Source organism: Zingiber officinale, chromosome 8B (genome assembly GCF_018446385.1).
Source record: "Zingiber officinale cultivar Zhangliang chromosome 8B, Zo_v1.1, whole genome shotgun sequence".
NCBI classification, from domain to species: Eukaryota; Viridiplantae; Streptophyta; class Magnoliopsida; order Zingiberales; family Zingiberaceae; genus Zingiber; species Zingiber officinale.
Genome location: NC_056001.1, coordinates 30,274,944 through 30,296,161, shown reverse-complemented (window position 1 = coordinate 30,296,161; position 21,218 = coordinate 30,274,944). Strand labels below are relative to the sequence as shown.

At 38.7% G+C, this 21,218-nt stretch overlaps 1 protein-coding gene across 1 annotated transcript in view; it reads right to left on the bottom strand.

Moving 5' to 3' along the window:
* LOC122013633 overlaps nucleotides 1-18,750 on the bottom strand; it is a 49,751-nt gene extending 31,001 nt beyond the window's left edge. Inside the window, exon 1 of the mRNA XM_042569883.1 lies at nucleotides 18,612-18,750. Within this exon, the coding sequence (XP_042425817.1) occupies nucleotides 18,612-18,750 (139 nt within the window). The remainder of the gene's footprint in view (nucleotides 1-18,611) is intronic.
* Nucleotides 18,751-21,218: the final 2,468 nt, after the last annotated feature.

Genomic DNA, 21,218 nt, shown 5'->3' with positions numbered 1-21,218 from the left:
TGTTACTTGTGCTTCTTGCACTACCATATGCTTGCTTATCTTCTACTCTCTACCATGATCATGGATACAAATCACAATATGAAGGTTAATCATGGAAAAGAAAATGTAAGAACATGAATTAAGTGCACATCAAAGCACTAGTTGTAAGAAAAGATCAGAAAAGGAAGAATTAGCTCAAAGAAAAGATAAGAAAGAAAGATTTAACTTTAGTGGAAGACATGGATATAAAAAATGCTATATAAATGAATATTTGGCCATACTTCCTACTTCCTTCACTTTCTTCCCATTGCTTCACCATTGATCAACAATTTCAGTGTCCCATTCCTTTAATTTCAATGAATTCATCTCTACTAACTAATCCTTGAAAACCATTTAATTCATTTCCAAATCCAACAATCTTCATCTACTTAACTTCAGTTCTTAGCCTTTCAAAATTCCGGCACAAAAACTGCATAGTAAAACTTAACCTTTATTGCATTTGTCTCCTTCCTGTTGATCTGAAAAACTCACTGTGCGCCTCCCTTCTAATCGTTTCCTTTAAGTTCCTTTAAGTTCTAACTAATGATCCTACTAATCCTTGAACTCTACAGCTTTTCCTTGTAATACATCACTGACCAATTGCAAAATAACCCTGAATTTCAGCTCTGAAATTCTAATTTCAGCACCTCATTTTCATCATCTGATATAGTACCAATTTAAACCTTCTTGTTCTCTAATTATGCATTCAACCAATGAGACAACTTAGATCATACCTTACCTTCCCCCACACTTAGATCCTCTCTTGTCTCGAGCAATGAAACTCAACTAATGCTCAACAGACTCAATAAATTCAGCAAATTTCTGCAACTTCACAGAATTTGGCACAATGCTAGAATTCAAAATTTATGCATTTCATTACTCGTTTAATCATCAGTGGATCAAGATCATATATCTGTAATAGCCAATGGAAAGAATTAACATTCAAATACTCTTCAAAATCCTGCCCAACAGAAATCTAACATAAGTCTGCAATTTCAAATTTAACCTGAACATAGTATCCAGATTCTGATACAAAATGATTTCTGCAAAATTTTTTAGAAAGTTGAGCTTAAGAAGATGGTTCATTTGATATTGAGTCAAAAGACTTTGAGTTCCATTAATTACTAATAAAAAATATCAAGGAAACGTAACCCAAATCTGTTTTCCTGAAATCAGAATCAACTTCCTGTATTAATGAGTTTCAGCTCCTTTTCCATCATTTTATATCCTCTATTTCTGTAGCTTTCCTTTCACATTTAATCCTAAGCAAGTCCTAACTCAATTCATCTCGAATTATACCTTAAAAGACTTCCAATTCAGAATTCTAACTCAACTGCAGAATGGATAGATTCAGATTCAATATCCAGTTCCCAGCTTTTGTCACTGTTCTATATCAGATTCTCAGTCCAAAAATCTTGGAAACTCTAGATAAACTTAATTAGCATTTAACAAGACAAGAACAACATCTAGAATTCAATTTTTAAGTGATCAGCTTGCTATAAAAACCAATTACCACAGCAACTGCAGGTTTTTTGGTTTTCTGTACAGTTTTTGAATTTTATATCAACTCAACATCGTCTACCCTCCAAAAGTTCCGATTTCTTACATCTGGCCTCTTAAGATCCCTATCAAAACATCCTCCAAAGATTTCTGGACTTAAGCAATTTAAGCTTGCTACAACTCATTTTCCAAAAATTGCATAGAATCTTGTTTTTGAATCTACATATTTCTACATTTACTGTCAACACTTGCTTCAGTTTCTTTGTCCATGACTGTTATCATTTGAATACTCTTCAAGACTTAAAGTAACCTCAATTTGTTCAGTTTCAGGTTTTCAAGTTCCAGAATTCTGTTCCAATTGAAAATGCTCCACGAGTGGAATGATGCTCTACAAATGAATTTCAAATTTTGATCCTTTTTTACTAGATTTCAGTAACTACAAGAATTTACTATTTCTGTAACTTCTTAATTTCAATTTTAGAATGGATTTGATAAGAGAGACACTAAGGAAACCAGATCTTCAATTGGAGTCTTACTGATAAATCTGTTTGTTTCAACTTCACACAGTTTTTGAAATTTCGAAATTCTATTTTATCCAGATTTGTTTTCAAAGCTTATGATACAATCTTCTATCTTGATACAATCTTGAATGCTTCTTGAATACAATTAAGTATCTACAACTCAATTCCCAGCAAAACAGAACCCTTTGATGCATCTCTGTGTGTAACGCCCGAAAATTCTCAAAATTATTTTAGAAATATTCTATGATTTTTCTGGAATTTTAGAATATTTTTATGGAATTTTTAGAGTAGCGGAAGTAGCAAAAATAAATAGAAACGTAAAATGGCCTAAGCGAGAATCGAACCCGAGACTTATTGGGACCTACGACTTAAGGTAAACTCTAATAACCAAGAGAACCCAGTAGGGCCTTGCTGAAAGAAGAGAGAATCAATTATATTTATGTTAGAGGTGGGCCATATTTACCACTTAATATAAATAGGGAATTAAGGGAAGAGTTATTGGTGCTAAACGATAACTCTCCTCTTCCTCACCCTAATCCCGCCGAACCTTTCTTCTCCCTCATCTCTCGGCGCCAACCACAAGAAAAGATCTAGGGTTCCGTCCCAAGGGCAATAGGAACACCTTCCGGCAATATCTCGGATACGAGGACGCTCCTCTCCGCGAGAAGAGCACGTAGACGCAAGAAGATCGTCGGAGAAACCTCTTTTCCGACAAAACTAGTGACTAGAATCGTAAGAAACTAGTGCAAGAGGTAAGAAACCCCTCACCTGCAGTATAAGTAGTTCTCGTGTGATTGCATGCTTTAGTTTAGTAGTATATGGATATTTGGCACATAGGGTGTGCAACAACGCACGCCAAGTGCTCGATAGTATGTTCAGCACAATTAAAATGTGACTTAGGCATTTTAATAGTTTAACTAAATGCGATAGAAGCATTTATCTAGTATATGCAGTTTTACTACAGCTTATATGGGACTACGGTCCAATGGGTAGGCTCCCACAGTCGCCTCTAGGTTCAGATAACCTAGCTCTAGGTTCAGATAACCTAGAAATAGCAAGATAAAAAAATTTAGCTATAACCAGTATTTTCTTTTAGCAGTGGCACTGTACTGGACTAGATGTCCATTGGGTTGGGCTCCCACAGTCGTCCCTAGGTTTAGATAACCTAGTAAACCCTACTAAATTCGGGACTTGTAAATCCGAGTTTAGTTAGGGATGCACGCACAACAAGTACAGTTGTCGGGCCCATCAGCAGCATGATTATGTATTTTCATCTATTATGATAAATAGTTTTCAAAACTCACAAATCAGTTGTGTATACAGTTTAAATTCAGTTTTAGCTTAGCTCAGTTCATGCTTCAGCTTAGTTCTTCATTATTGATACACGTGATAGTTCCATGATCAGTTTTGGTTTCCATGTTGTATGATACCATGCCATGCTCTCACCTGTTCAGCATATATTTCAAATAGCATGTTTTCAAAGCATAAATTGCATCGTATGCATGTTTTGTGAGGTAGATGGTTTCTTACTAAGCGAAAGCTTACAGATACTCTTTTCCTTATACTGCAGATAAAGGTAAAGGAAAGATGGACTAGCGGAGGCTGGAGGGCAATGCGATGAAGATGTGTGTGGGTGGAACTTGGAATAAAGATCTTAGGGATCTAACGAGTTTTGTTTTAAGCATTAGAACTCTTTAGCATTTTATTTGTTCCGCACTTAAGTATGTTTAAATGCCATGAACTAGTGAACTATGCACTAGGCCAAGCTTAGAATACTAAATATTTGCTGTTAGAATGTTTCCCAGCCATTTTAGAACTTGTTTATGTGATTTGGGCACAAAACAGTGCTGAAATCAGAGCCTTGCTGCAAAATCAGAAACCCCAATCGATCAACGAATCGATTGGGGGCCCTCAATCGATCAGTGGTTCAGGGATCAATCTGCTGCAAAATCAGAAACACCTGGTTCCGCGAACAGTAAGCTTCTGGATCGATCAACCGATCGATCCAGTCGCATTCTATCGCGAACAGAGAGTTCAGGGATCGATCGTTCGATCGATCGGGAAATCGCTCCCGTGAACAAAGAACTCTGGAATCGATCATTGGATCGATTGGCCAGCCTGGATCGATCAGCCGATCGATCCAGGATATTACCTCGAGCACAGTAGCAATCTGAATCGATCCATGGATCGATCCAACAGTCTGCAATCGATTGAGTTCAATATGGATCGATTGGGAAGCCGGGTTTCGACCAGGAAACCTTGTAATTCAGCTCCTTGACCATAGGGGATGCAGGATATGCCATGTATACCTTAGATTGCATCCCTCAGCACATGTAGGACCAAGAACCTGTATTAGCTTAGCAAGGTTTAAATTGGTACAGCTTTCCGCACCTAGACTTAGTAATGGTCATGGATATAGCTTAGCACAGCATAATGTGACGGTCCGGCCTTACAGCCTAGCTAGTAGAAGGCGGGTCGTCACAGAGTGGTATCAGAGCAGAAAGCTCCATACTTCCTACACACACATCAGCATTGAACCTGCAGCTTCCAAGTAAGAATATCTCTCACTTTGTTATGTTTATTGCTTTTATATTTATAGATAACTAAAGTATGCTTATCTGTGGTAGTATTAGCTATGTAAACAAGATGCTTTAGTTATGTATGTCCTTTGTTCCTTTAGAAATGACACGAGGATGCTCAGCTAGAAGGGCACCAGCTACTGAGCCCCAGCATGAGGCAGGCAGTTCAGTGCCTCCCCCAGACTGCAGCTAGCAGAGCAGCAGCAGGAGATAGCCACATTAAAGGCTAATTAGCAGAATACTCCCACCGTCAGAACCAAACATAGCAATCCCAGAGTTATAGAGGTTCCACCAGTATAGCCTACGCCCCGCCAGCAGAGGCAAAGAGAGAAGCCTATCCGATCCAGTGGCAGAGTCAAGCCCGAGAACTTCTCGTGCACCAGTGAACCTTGGGATGCTCAAGCCCGGTTCAAAATACTGGAGAGTACGATGGCCAGAACACGAAAGGTGAAGTGCGCCTCCTTCTGGTTGACAGAGATGCACGTATGTGGTGGAGAGAATTAGAGCGGCGCCCAAGAAACCGATGACATGGGCTGACTTGAGAAAGAATTCTTCGAGGAGTTCTTTCACATGCGGTCACAAACCGCCACTACGACGAGTTCACCGAGTTTCGTCAGGCAACCTATCGATGGAGGAAGCCGTGAAGAAATTCAATAGATTGGCTCGCCTATGCCTAGCATCGAAAAAGAACGAGTCCGGTTGATGCTCAAGATGCCGAGGCCGAAATAGCAATGAACATGGTGGCGTTCATGGCCGCAGATCACCAAGAACTAGTCGCAGCTTTGACCACCGAGCACTATCAGAACAATATCAAGCAGCAGAAGCAAGTCCTCTCAGAGTCCAAAGGGCAAGGAGGCTCAGGTACTCAGAAACAACAGGGCCACAGCTCTAATTGGAAAGGGAACTCCAACAACAAGCGCAAACCAGGGAGTTACCCAAAGGGAGGACCAGCCAGCAAACAGCCTAGTTATCCCAAATGTGCTACTTGTGGGAAATTTCACTCAGGAGTTTGTCGCAAGGGCACACGAGGATGCTTTGAATGAGGACAGGAAGGGCATATGGCTAAGCAATGCCCGAACAAGACAAGTCTTCCTCAACCACAGCCGATACAGTATGGAGGCCAGCCAGCACAGCTACATCAGATGCAGGCCGCTTTAGATGGTCCACATATAAGCCAGGGCAGACTAGAAGCCCCTCCAGCTACGACAAATGCGAGGATCTACTCCTTAACCAGAGAGGACGTAGCGAATGCCTCGATAGTTGTTACAGGTCAGATCAGTATTTTATAGTAAAGTACAACTGTCTTATTCGATACTGGGGCAACCCATTCTTATGTATCTAGGGTATTTTCCGAAAAGTTAGCGATACCTCCAGAGGTACTCCGTGGTCAGTTTTTGACAACACTACCTTCAGGAGAAATAATGGCGTCCACGCACTGGCTCAAAGCAGTGCCAGTCATTATAGCAGACAGAGAGCTCTTTTGTGATCTGATAGTGCTAGATATGACTGATTACGATGTCATATTTGGAATGGACTTCCTAATCAGATACGGTGCCTCTATCGAGTGCCGTAAACAGAAAGTCATATTCCAACCTGAAGCAGGAGTACAATTTGAGTATAGCGGAGAACCAAAGAGAAAAACGAAGAAATTTCTCTCAGCTCTAAAGGCACAGAAATTGTTAGATTCAGGATGTACGGGATTTTTAGCGCATGTAGTCAAGGCCAGTCAGGACAAGGACCAACAGCTAGCAGAGGTCTAAGTCGTATATGACTACCCAGCAGTCTTCCCTGAGGAGTTACCAGGCCTAGCACCAGATAGGGAGATTAAATTTGAGATAGAGCTCATTCCCGGTACAAATCCTATCTCCAAAGCACCTTACCGCATGGCCCCAGCAGAACTGAAGGAACTTCAGGAGCAATTACAGGAGCTGTTTGACAAGGGTTTCATACGCCCTAGTCACTCACCATGGGGAGTGCCTGTATTGTTTGTGAAGAAGAAGGACGGGAGCATGCGCCTGTGTATAGATTATAGAGCACTGAACCAAGTCACGATTAAGAACATGTATCCTCTTCCCAGAATAGATGACTTGTTTGATCAGCTAAAGGGAGCGGCAGTGTTCTCTAAAATAGATCTACGGTCAGGATATCACCAGGTTAGAGTTAAAGAAGGTGATATACCCAAGACAGCCTTCAGGACTAGATACGGACACTACGAGTTCGTAGTCATGCCCTTTGGCGTAACAAATGCTCCAACTACTTTCATGGACCTCATGAACAGAGTATTTAGGGACTACCTAGATAGATTTGTTATTGTGTTTATCGATGACATTCTTATCTATTCAGGAACTCAGGAAGAACACGCAGAGCACCTGGGAATAGTATTGCAGACCCTTCAGCAGAACCAACTGTACGCCAAGTTCACGAAATGTGAATTTTGGTTAGATCAGGTGTCCTTCCTGGGTCACATCATCTCCAAGGATGGTATTATGGTAGACCCCAGCAAAATAGAAGCTGTGAGTAACTGAAAAAGACCCAAGAATGCTAGTGAAATCAGGAGCTTTTTGGGACTAGCAAGTTATTACAGAAAGTTTGTAGAGGATTTCTCCAGAATAGTCTCCCCACTGACAGCTCTTACCAGAAAGAACAGAAAATTTCAGTGGACAGAGGACTGCGAGAACAGCTTCAGTGAGTTAAAGAGGAGATTGACCAGTGCTCCCATTTTGACTCTACCAGAGAACACATACAGCTTTGATATTTATAGTGATGCCTCTAAGTTGGGACTAGGAGCAGTACTGATGCAAAATGGCAAGGTGATCGCCTATGCCTCCAGACAACTCAAGGAATATGAGAAGAATTACCCTACTCATGACCTTGAGCTTGCAGCAGTGGTGTTCGCTCTCAAAATTTGGAGACATTACTTGTATGGAGCTCAGTGCAGAGTGTATACAGGTCATCAGAGTCTGAAGTACTTCTTCACTCAGAAGGATCTGAATATGCGACAGCGTAGATGGCTTGAGCTGGTCAAAGATTATGACATAGGCATCCTCTACCACCTAGGAAAAGCCAATAAGGTGGCAGACGCACTTAGCAGAAAGTCCGATGCTACCTTTCTATCCCTAGCAGCCATGTCACCGCCCCTACAGAAAGAGATCATAGATTTTGGTCTCGAACTTATAGTAGGACAGCTCTCTACTATGACATTAGCATCTAACCTGCTTGGTGACATTCAGACAGCTCAGGAACAGGATCCTGAAATTCAGAAAATCAAGCAAGGGTTAGCAGAATCAGAAAGAAGAGAATTTAGAGTGTCCGATAGTGGGGTATTATACTTTGGTGACAGACTCTGTGTTCCAGATCAGGAGGAACTAAAGACGAAGATTTTAGACGAGGCCCACAGGACTCCTTATGCGATGCATCCAGGATCCACCAAGATGTACCAAGATCTAAAGAAACATTTTTGGTGGCCCGAGATGAAAAGAGACATCGCTAGATATGTTAGCACCTGTCTGACCTGTCAGAGGGTCAAGGCAGAACATCAGAGACCAGGAGGAGTTCTGCAGCCTATTCAGATTCCAGAATGGAAGTGGAAAGATATTTCCATGGATTTCATAGTGGGCTTACCCAGAACCACGAATGGTTTCGATGCCATCTGGGTAATAGTCGACAGGTTAACTAAATCAGCCCACTTCTTAGCTATCAGGATATCCTACTCCATGGAGCAACTAGCTCAGTTGTATCTTAAGGAGATCGTCAGACTGCATGGAGTCCCACGAACCATCATTTCAGACAGAGACAGTAGGTTCACCTCTCACTTCTGGGAGTGTGTACAGTCAGCGTTGAGCACTAAGTTGAAATTTAGCACAGCTTTCCATCCCCAGACATATGATCAGACGGAGCGAGTAAATCAGGTACTCGAAGATATGCTCCGCGCATGTGCCCTAGACTTTAAGGGAAGTTGGTGCAAATATCTGAGCTTAGCATAATTTGCATACAACAATAGCTATCAGGCCACTATTGGTATGACACCTTACGAGGCTCTCTATGGGCGGAGGTGTAGATCTCCAATCTGCTGGTATGAAAGTGGTGAACAGAAAGAACTAGAACTTCAGACAGATCTAGTAGTAGATACCACAGCAGCTATGTTAGGATGTATACTAAAAGCCTAGCTTTTGGTATAAACATTTATCTAGAAATAAGAATCACATTGGTCAAATGTCTACATTTACGATAAATGTAGTTGCTCAATTAATTTATATTGTAGATAACATGGTGTGTGGTGTCACACACAGAAGATCATGTTATCGGTTCCTTATAAATTATAAACAGTAGCTCACGACCAAGATGGAAAGGAACAAACCATTGGAAGGTCGTAGTGTAATTAGGTGTTAGTTTATCTTAACTATATAATTACACTAGTACACTTAGAGTGTATTGAGTAGGACCATTTGAGGTCGTTCCTTTTATACTGACTTTATGAAGGAACAAAGACCTCAGTTATTATGGAAGTGTGTGCTCTTAATCCTAATATAATAACAAGCACATATATTTGATATTTATTTCTTTAATTTATCAATGGGTGAGATTTAGTTTGATAAATCAATAAGCCCGATAAGTTGGGAAATGATATCACTTATAGTGTGTGTTGTTGATTATAGAAAGCGTGTCCTAGTGATCTAGGTTGAGAATGTCCCCAAGAGGAGCTCATAAGGATTGTCATGTTAAACCCTGCAGGTGGACTTAGTCCGACATGACGATGAAGTTGAGTGGTACTACTCTTGGAGCTAGATATTAATTAAGTGAGTTGTCAGTAACTTACTTAATTAGTGGACATTTGTTATCTTAAACACAGGGAGACTAACACACTCATAATAAGAAGGAGCCCAAAATGTAATTTGGGATTGGTGCGGTAGTTCAATAATAGTTCTCTAGTGGAATAAATTATTATTGATAAAATTAAGTTGTGTGTTCGGGGCGAACACGGGATGCTTAATTTTATCGGGAGACCAAAACCAATTCCTCCTCTCGGTCCCTATCGTAGCCTCTTAATTATAGAGTACTATACCCACCTATACCCACCTTCTTACCCATCCCATAGGGGCCGGCCAAAGTTTGGTTCATGGGTGCTTCAAGGTGGCCGGCCCTAGCTTGGGTTCAAGCTTGGTGTGGCCGGCCCAAATTAAAATAAAAGGATTTTTATTTTTTAAAATTTTTCTTATGTGGATAACATGATTTAAAAGAGAGTTTAAAATTTTAAATCTTTCCTTTTATAAGATTCTACAAAAGATTAAGAGAAGAGCTAAATCTCTTTCCTTATTTGTAGATTAAAAGGTTGATTTTAATTTTGGTAAAAACTTTCCTTTTAATCATGTTCATGATTTAAAAGAAAGTTTAAAAATTTAAAATTCTCTTTTATTAGTTTCTACAAAAGATTAAGAAAAGATTTAATATCTTTCCTTATTTGTAGATTGAAAGGAGATTTTAATTTTTAGAGATAACTTTCCTTTTTGAAAATTATCCACATGTTTAAAAGAAAGATTTTAATTTATAAAATTTCTTTTTATTAACCAATCATGAAGGGATTAAAATTATTGGAAATTTTTATAAATTTCTAGAAACAAATTAGGAAGTTTTAATTTTTGTTTTAATTAAAACTCTCCTTGTTTTGGAGAAAGAGGTGGCCGGCCAAATAAATTGGAGAAGAGAAAATTATTTTTAATTAAATAAATTTTCTTTTTCATGGCAAAAGAATTAAGGAAGTTTTTATTTAAATTTCCTTATTTGCCAAGACCAAGGATTATAAAAGAGGGGGTAGAGGAGGCTTCATGGCTAACGACTCTATTCTTTTTCTTCCTCTCTTTTCTTCCTTGGTGTGGCCAGCCCCTAGAGGTTCCCCTTCTTCTTCTCTTCTCCTTCTTGTGGCCGAGACTTCATCATCTCTTGGAGACATAAAAGTGGTCGGATATAGCTTGGAGAAAAGGAGAGAAAGGAGGCTTGTTTCTTGCATCCCTTGGAGCTTGGTTGGTGGAAAAAGTTCTTCATCCTTTGGAAGTTTTTGCTTGGCCGAAACTTGAAGGAAGGAAGAAGAAGGTGTCTTGGTGGTTCTCATCTCGGAAGATCATTGCCCACACAATGTCCGAAGTTAGAAGAGGAATACGGTAGAAGACCTAGAGGTTTCTGTTTGCAAAAGAAAAGGTATACCAGTATTTAATTTCCGCATCATACTAGTTTTATTTCTTTGTAAAAATACCAAATACAAGAGGCATGCGATTCTAGTATTTCGAATTAGTTTTCGATATTATGTTCTTTTATTTTTCTTTTCCTTGTGATTTGATTGTTCTTTTCGGTTGACCTAAAGTTATTTAAGGAAATTAAATATTAGTTTTCCTTAAAAGGCTTTGTCTAGTCGGTGGTGGTTGCTCCCATATCCAAGAAGGTCATGTGCCTCGCCACGTCAGTACTGGAAGCCAATTTTGGAAATTAATATTTAATAGAATTAATAACCTAGGTGATTTGGATCGAAAGTGTTAAGTTCCGCAGGAGATCCAAGTCTAAACCTAAAAGAACAAATAAATTAAACTTTGGATCAAACGTGTTAAGTTCCGCAGGCGATCCAAGTTTAATTTAAAAGAACACATGGTAACTAGGAAAAAGGTTCAGACCTTTGTACAAAATTTTTGTACAGTGGAACCATTAGGTTTTCCGAGTAGCAACCAACAAGCTATACAGCAGATCCACCAGAGGATAGAGACAGCGCAGAGCTGCCAGAAAAACTATGCTGATACACGGCGCAGACCCTTAGAGTTTTCAGTTGGAGATACAGTATTTCTCCGAGTGGCTCCCATGAAGGGAGTAATGCGTTTTGGGAAGAAGGGCAAACTAAGTCCCAGATATGTGGGACCATACCTTATCACTAGAAGAGTTGGCAAGGTAGCATATGAGCTAGAGCTACCACAAGAGATGTCAGCCATCCATAATGTATTTCATGTCTCTATGCTGAAGAAGCATATCCCAGATACCACCCAGGTGATTGAGCCCCAGTCGGTACCAGTCCGCGAAGACCTCAGCTATGACAGTCGACCTATTCAGATAATAGACCGAGCAATTAAGAAATTGCAGAACAAGGAGGTACCATTAGTAAAAGTTATTTGGCAAAATCACACCACAGAAGAGGCAACATGGGAGACAGAAGCTAGTATGAGACAGAAGTACCCAGAGTTATTCTAAGTTCGAGGACGAACTTTTTATAAGGTATGGGGGATTGTAACGCCCGAAAATTCTCAAAATTATTTTAGAAATATTCTATGATTTTTCTGGAATTTTAGAATATTTTTATGGAATTTTTAGAGTAGCGGAAATAGCAAAAATAAATAGAAACGTAAAATGGCCTAAGCGGGAATCGAACCCGAGACCTATTGGGACCTACGACTTAAGGTGAACTCTAGTAACCAGGAGAACCCAGCAGGGCCGTGCTGAAAGAAGAGAGAATCAATTATATTTATGTTAGAGGTGGGCCATATTTACCACTTAATATAAATAGGGAATTAAGGGAAGAGTTATTGGTGCTAAACGTTAACTCTCCTCTTCCTCACCCTAATCCCGCCGAACCTTTCTTCTCCCTCATCTCTCGGCGCCAACCACAAGAAAAGATCTAGGGTTCCGTCCCAAGGGCAATAGGAACACCTTCCGGCAATATCTCGGATATGAGGACGCTCCTCTCCGCGAGAAGAGCACGTAGACACAAGAAGATCGTCAGAGAAACCTCTTTTTCGGCAAAACTAGCGACTAGAATCGTAAGAAACTAGTGCAAGAGGTAAGAAACCCCTCACCTGCAGTATAAGTAGTTCTCGTGTGATTGCATGCTTTAGTTTAGTAGTATATGGATATTTGGCACATAGGGTGTGCAACAACGCACGCCAAGTGCTCGATAGTATGTTCAACACAATTAAAATGCGACTTAGGCATTTTAATAGTTTAACTAAATGCGATAGAAGCATTTATCTAGTATATGCAGTTTTACTATAGCTTATATGGGACTACGGTCCAATGGGTGGGCTCCCACAGTCGCCTCTAGGTTCAGATAACCTAGCTCTAGGTTCAGATAACCTAGAAATAGCAAGATAAGAAAATTTAGCTATAACCAGTATTTTATTTTAGCAGTGGCACTGTACTGGACTAGATGTCCATTGGGTTGGGCTCCCACAGTCATCCCTAGGTTTAGATAGCCTAGTAAACCCTACTAAATTCGGGACTTGCAAATCCGAGTCTAGTTAGGGATGCACGCACAGCAAGTATAGTTGCTGGGCCCATCAGCAGCATGATTATGTATTTTCATCTATTATGATAAATAGTTTTCAAAACTCACAAATCAGTTGTGTATACAGTTTAAATTCAGTTTTAGCTTAGTTTTAGCTTAGCTCAGTTCATGCTTCAGCTTAGTTCTTCATTATTAATACACGTGATAGTTCCATGATCAGTTTTGGTTTCCATGTTGTATGATACCATGCCATGCTCTCACCTGTTCAGCATATATTTCAAATAGCATGTTTTCAAAGCATAAATTGCATCGTATGCATGTTTTGTGAGGTAGATGGTTTCTTACTAAGCGAAAGCTTACAGATACTCTTTTCCTTATACTGCAGATAAAGGTAAAGGAAAGATGGACTAGCGGAGGCTGGAGGGCAATGCGATGAAGATGTGTGTGGGTGGAACTTGGAATAAAGATCTTAGGGATCTAACGAGTTTTGTTTTAAGCATTAGAACTCTTTAGCATTTTATTTGTTCCGCACTTAAGTATGTTTAAATGCCATGAACTAGTGAACTATGCACTAGGCCAAGCTTAGAATACTAAATATTTGTTGTTAGAATGTTTCCCAGCCATTTTAGAACTTGTTTATGTGATTTGGGCACGAAACAGTGCGGAAATCAGAGCCTTGCTGCGAAATCAGAAACCCCAATCGATCAGCGGATCGATTGGGGGCCCTCAATCGATCAGCGGATCGATTGGGGGCCCTCAATCGATCAGTGGATCGATTGGGAAGCCTGGTTCCGCGAACAGTAAGCTTCTGGATCGATCAGCCGATCGATCCAGTCGCATTCTGTCGCAAACAGAGAGTTCAGGGATCGATCGTTCGATCGATCGGGAAATCGCTCCCGTGAACAGAGAGCTCTGGAATCGATCATTGGATCGATTGGCCAGCCTGGATCGATCAGCCGATCGATCCAGGATATTACCCCAAGCACAGTAGCAATCTGAATCGATCCATGGATCGATCCAACAGCCTGCAATCGATTGAGTTCAATCTGGATCGATTGGGAAGCCGGGTTTCGACCAGGAAACCTTGTAATTCAGCTCCTTGACCATAGGGGATGTAGGATATGCCATGTATACCTTAGATTGCATCCCTCAGCACATGTAGGACAAAGAACCTGTATTAGCTTAGCAAGGTTTAAATTGGTACAACTTTCTGCACCTAGACTTAGTAATGGTCATGGATATAGCTTAGCACAGCATAATGTGACGATCCGGCCTTACAGCCTAGCCAGTAGAAGGCGGGTCGTCACACTGTGCATCTGATTTCAGCCTCTGATTTCTGTCTTCCAATGTTGTGTATTGTTAAGAAACCAATAAACTTTTTCACCATCAAAAACTGCATTTCACTTCTGAATTATTGCAACTGAATGGTTAAGTTTCTATCTTGAAGTTCTTCTGTACATTTGATTACTACAGCATTTTTCATCTATTCCTGATTATGTTCACAGCACCACCTAAATAGAAAATACAATCTGGTACAGTTCTACAATCCAAAACCTGCATATTATTTAGCAGATTCTACTTACTATAACATTCCAAATTCAACTCTCCATAGAACAACTCACTCTGAGTTCCTTTATTCTGTAAAATTCCAACTCCAACAGCATTTCTGCTTTTCTATTTCAGACATGGCACAATTCATGGCAGCACCTCCAACAGAATGCTCAGATTCTAGCATTTCAAAACTTTCTTCAACATGTCTTCGAATAATTTGAAAATATCACCAAGGTAACAATTTCCAGCATTCAAAACTATTTAAACTTGCTGTATACATGATTTAGCTCAAGGAATAATTCGGTTTGCCATTACATCATTAAGAGCTTTGGATTTAAAACCTTGCTATTCAAAAACAGAATTATCAGGTTGCTCAAGGAATCCTTCACAAAAACAATCGTTTAGCAATTTCTCTTCCTAATCTTAAACCACTCCAAACTTCTTCATGCATCCAATTACTACAGATCCTCTAACGTTAACCTCCATTGCAATCAAACTTAACCTTAAACATCAAAAATTTCAGCCATAAGAAAATGCATCCAAAAATGTAATCTACACATATCATCCAAAAACTCTTCCCCCACTCTTCAACTTAGTCCACCTTGCCAAAATATCCATCATACAACAAACCATGTATCCACATCCAAAAGATTTACAAATGAGAAGACATAGATTGATATGATGATTATCAAGAAAAATAGCAAGAATTTGTGTGGAAGAAAGAAACAAACAGATTTACCTTCATAAACATGATTTAATCCATTGGATTGTGATTTTGAAAGAATCAGAACAAGTTCTAGATTGCAATAACACAAATGCATCACTCAATTAAGGCTCATCCTCAATAGGCATGAAAAAGTATCAATCCAATTTATCAATCAAATTTCCGTCATTAAGTAGAAACCTTGAGAAAAATTAAAAATCCATTATTTACATTAAGCTCCAAAATAGATTATCAAATCTAGCTCACATTCCCCACTTCTAACATGTTATAGAAAAATTGCTAGGGGTGCCATTTTCTTATTCACGCTCAAAATCAAATGCAATAAGGAAACTACCAATCGTAAACATAACTAAATGCAATAAGAAAATCAACATTTGCACTCAAAGAATTTATTAAAGAAAAGACTAAACATTAAGCATGACTTAAAATGCAAAAGGAAATTAAGTTGGAACAAACTCCCTTTTTTCCCGGTGGTTGAAGAAGATTTAGTAGAAGTATCCATGCCGGTAATGGAGTAATCAAAGTTCCACTCAAATTCTTTTTATTCATCCTTTTTCCCTTCAAAATTCTTTCCGGATGTCGAAGGCGGTTCTGTTAGAGTGTATACTAAAAGCCTAGCTTTTGGTATAAACATTAATCTAGAAATAAGAATCGCATTGGTCAAATGTCTACATTTATGATAAATGTAGTTGCTCAATTAATTTATATTGTAGATAACATGGTGTGTGGTGTCACATACAGAAGATCATGTTATCGGTTCCTTATAAATTATAAACAGTAGCTCACGACTAAGATGGAAAGGAACAAACCATTGGAAGGTCGTAGTGTAATTAGGTATTAGTTTATCTTGACTATATGATTACACTAGTACACTTAGAGTGTATTGAGTATGACCATTTGAGGTCGTTCCTTTTATACTGACTTTATAAAAGAATAAAGACCTCAGTTATTATGGAAGTGTGTGCTCTTAATCCTAATATAATAACAAGCACATATATTTGATATTTATTTCTTTAATTTATCAATGGGTGAGATTTAGTTCGATAAATCAATAAACCCGATAAGTTGGGAAATGATATCACTTATAGTGTGTGTTGTTGATTATAGAAGGAAACTGTGTCCTAGAGATACTAGGTTGATAATGTCCTCAAGAGGAGCTCATAAGGATTGTCATGTTAAACCTTGCAGGTGGACTTAGTCCGACATGATAATAACGTTGAGTGGTACTACTCTTGGACTTAGATATTAATTAAATGAGTTGTCAGTAACTCACTTAATTAGTGGACATTCGATATCTTAAACACAGGGAGACTAACACGCTCATAATAAGAAGGAGCCCAAAATGTAATTTGGGATTGGTGCGGTAGTTCAATAATAGTTCTTTAGTGGAATGAATTATTATTGATGAAATTAAGTTGTGTGTTCGGGGCGAACACGGGATGCTTAATTTCATCGGGAGACCAAAACCAATTCCTCCTCTCGGTCCCTATCGTAGCCTCTAGTATATAGAGATTTATACCCACCATACCCACCTTCTTACCCATCCAATGGGGCCGGCCAAGCTAGCTTGGAACCCAAGCTAGGGCTGGCCAAGACCAAGTGGATGAGCCATGTAGGTGGCCGGCCACTAGAATATTAAAAGGATTTTTATTAAAATTATTTCTTATGTGGATATCATGATTTTAAAAGAGAGTTTAAAAATTAAAAATTTCCTTTTATAACTTTCTACAAAAGATTAAGAGAAGAGATTAATCTCTTTCCTTATTTGTAGTTTAAAAGGATGGTTTTAATTTTTGGTAAAAACTTTCCTTATTTGTAAATCATCTACATGTTTAAAAGAGAGTTTAAAATTTGAAATCTTTCCTTATTTGTTGATTAAAGGAGGATTTTAAATTTTAAGAAAACTTTCCTTTTTAACCATGTTCATGATTTAAAAGAGAGTTTAAAAATTAATAATTCTCTTTTATTAGTTTCTACAAAAGATTGAGAAAAGATTTGATATCTTTCCTTATTTGTAGATTAAAAGAGATTTTAATTTTTAGAGATAACTTTCTTTTTATCCACATGTTTAAAAGAAAGATTTTAATTTATTAAATTTCCTTTTTATAAACCAATCATGAAGGGATTAAATTATTGGAGAAATTTTATAAATTTCTGGAGACAAATTAGGAAGTTTTAATTAATTAAAACTCTCCTTGTTTGTAGCTTTGGTGTGGCCGGCCATGTAAATTGAGAAAAGGAAAATTGTTTTTAATTAAATAAATTTTTCCTTTTCATGGCAAAAGAATTAAGGAAGTTTTTAATTAAATTTCCTTATTTGCCAAGACCAAGGATTATAAAAGAGGGGGTAGAGAAGGCTTCATGGTGAACAACCTCTATTATTTCTCTCCCTCTTTTCCTTGGTGTTGTGGCCGGCCAACCTCTCTTCCTCTCTTCCTCTTGGTGGTGGCCGAACCTTCTCTATTTGCTTGGAGCTCTTGTGGTGGCCGGATACTACTTGGAGAAGAAGAAGAAGGAGGAGAGAAAGCTTGTATCCCTTGGAGCTTGGTTGGTGGAAAAAGATCTTCATCTTTTGGAAGCTATGTGTCGAAACTTGAAGAAAGGAGAAGAAGGTGCTTTGGTGGATTCTCATCTCGGAAGATCGTTGCCCACACAACGTCCGAGGTTAGAAGAGGAATACGGTAGAAGATCAAGAGGTCTTTCTAAAAGGTATAACTAGTATTTTTTCTTTCCGCATCATACTAGTTATTTTTGGAAATAATACCAAATACAAGAGGCTTACGATTCTAGTATTTCGAATATGTTTTTCGAAGTTGTGTTCTTTTGTTTTATTTTTCCTTGTGATTTGATTGTTCTTTTCGATTAACCTAAAGTTATTTTAGGAAATTAAATATTAGATTTCTATAAAAGGTTTTGTCTAGTCGGTGGTGGTTGCTCCCATATCCAAGAAGGCCATGTGCCTCGCCACGTCAGTACTGGGAACCAATTATGGAAATTAATATTTAATGGAATTAATAACTTAAGGTGATTTGGGTCGAACGTGTTAAGTTCCGCAGGAGATCCAAGTCAAAACCTAAAAGAACAAATAGATTAAGTTTTGGATCAAACGTGTTAAGTTCCGCAGGCGATCCAAAATTTAATTTAAAAGAACACATGGTAGCTAGGAAAAGGTTCAGACCTTTGTACAAAATTTTTGTACAGTGGAACCTCTAGGCTTTCCGAGTAGCAACCAACAGGTTCAGATTTAGTACCCACTCCGGAAGCTTAATTATGTTCTCCTACAACATCAATAAAAGGAAACACCTCCCACATGCATATAGGAGAAAAAGAAAATAGGAGAATATTAGTGTGAGTAGAAAATATTTCAAGAAATGAATCACACCTAATAAAGTCAACAATTGGTACCTCTATTAAATTCTCTGAAAAATTATAAGAAAGCATCACCTTGTCATATTGAACGGTACCTGGAGTGGTGATTGCTACCTCCTTTTCATCAAATAATGGCTCAAACTCTTGTTCTGGTGAATGTACAACTTCATGTAGTGATTCTTGGGTGCTTGGTTCCATAGCAAAAGTCCCTACACTTACATCATCAACTTCCATTTATGGTGATTCTTGAGGTAATGCTTCCAGTAAGCATTCCCCTACACTTAAATCATCTTCTGCAACAAAAGTTGCATCATTTCCAACATCTAAAGCAACATCATTAGTAGAATCAAAAGTATGTTCAACTACATCATCACAACAATAAAAAATACTTAAAAAATCTAGTGAAGTAGTAGATGCAGTGTCAGGCCTGACAAGAGCTCCACAATCCAACTCCTCACTGGCACTTTGTGTTTGTAACTGAATAATGGATGATGCAATTTGATCCAATTGTAACTGTATGTTCTGTATCCTTGAGAATTGTTGCTCTTGATGCTTGCTCATTTGTTGCATAATCTCCCTAAGTTTCCATATTGACTCATCCATTTGAAGTTCATTTTGTTGAAAAGGATATGGCGAAAAAGATGTTGAAACCTCTTGAAACCCATTTGAATTCGGGTAGGTTGGATATGGCTCAATAAATTGTCCTTGTGCACTTTCATACCTAAAACATGAATTATCCACCCAATTAGCATTAAAACCATTAGAAAATGACTCATACCTATTTTGTTGATCCATGTTTGGGTAAATTTGATATTTAGGCTGAAAATACTGATTCTCCATTCCACCTCCAAAATTCTGAAAATATGGATCCATGCTAAAGAAATCTCTTGTTTTTACACTACAACACTAGCACTCAAAATTAGAAGATTCAAGAGCATAAAGTTTCAAACACATGATAATATGAACATTTAAGCACTTAACAATTCAAGACAAACCAACATGAAATTACAAAGAGAAATAAGCAATCAAATCAATCAAGATGCTAACAAAGAAAATCAATGTTTAATCCAAAATAAACACACACTACTAGTTATTCTTCCCTGGCAACGGTGCCAAAATTTTGGTGGCAACCATTTTGCATGTCACGTGGTACATCAAATTAATTAAAATTAGGAACTCAACTAAACTAAATAACACTCGTGTAGGAGTCCCAAGTCGAATATTTCCAAGGATAACTAGTAGGTGTGTGTGAATTCTAGAATTAATTCACAAATCGACTTCTTACATCCTCAAGCTAACAACAATTAAGCATCATTGAATCAAATGAATCAATTACTTTCTCTCAAATTCACCATCACAGTATCAATAAAACTCATAAGCGCAAATTCACTTGAAAAGACTGAAATAATCTCAACGTCCCCATCACAACCGAATTAAACTATTGAACTCAAGGGCTTAATCACAGTATCAACAAATCATTTGAATAGCACCAAGATTTGCTATCTAAATTACTAAAACTAAACAAACTTGTGACAATTGAACTTCTAATTCAAAACAGGAAATAGATTGCAAACTAAGTTAATAGCTAAGACAAGTATCCAATTGCAAAAATTCAAAGAAAGCAGGAAACAAAACTGAGAAATCAAATCTGAATTGCAAAACTAGGTTAGTAGCGGAACATGATTGGGATTTCAGCAAAGAAAATCATATATGAATTGCAGTAAATTGAATCAAAGAAGAAATGTAAGGAAAAGAAATCAGATCTTCAGATCTGAGTAAATTCGAGCACAATTCAAAGACAAAATCCAAAAAAAAAACAAAAACAAAAACATAAATGGCATTCCACAACCAAACCCGAGCTTCAATTCCTCCTCTTTGTCGAAACACAGATCTGCCTCTGGGAACGCCCTTCGGGCAATCACCAGCTAACCACTGAATCCCCAGCACATTCAGGAGAAGTCCGAGGCTACAGGGAACACCCTAAATAGCTCAGATTCATCTGAAATCACCAGCCACCGAAGAACAGAGCAAATCTTGCTAAATCCGGAGACGCGAGATGAAATGAAGATGGATAGCCCTCTGAAGAACCGGGGAACACCCTCAAATCCTCCAGTGGTATGACAGCAACTCAGATCGGGGAACACCCTCAAATCTTGGCTTGGATGAAGCTCACGAACAACAACTCAACAATCGGGGAACGCCCACAAATTGTTGCTCTGTCCCTTGAATTGTTGGTGGTCGGATCGTAGATAGCTCACCGACGATGAAGGAGATTGAATCTTAGCTCTGGATATGGAATGGAAGCGTCGGCGTCGCTAATGAAGAAGACGCGGGAACAGGATAGAATCGCGAACGTCGAGCTCAAGAAGCACTGTAGCTTCTCGCGGCTTTTAAATCTCCTCCAATTTGATCGGACGGTCCAGATTTCTTGGGCTTGATCAACGGCTGGATTGAACTCAGATTTGGCTCAAAACCTCTGGATCTTCATCAATGGACGAGATCTACTCCTCATTAGGTCGGATGAACCAGATTCTTGACAGATGGCCCAGATCTCTGATCTTCAATGAACGGCTATGATTATTCTGGAGCTTGATCGTCTCGTTAAAACTCTGATCCGAGCACGAATTTGGTTCAAATTCATCCAGTCCAAGAGCCCTTGATGCCTACAAAATAACACTTAAATATTAGCATCAAATAAAGTC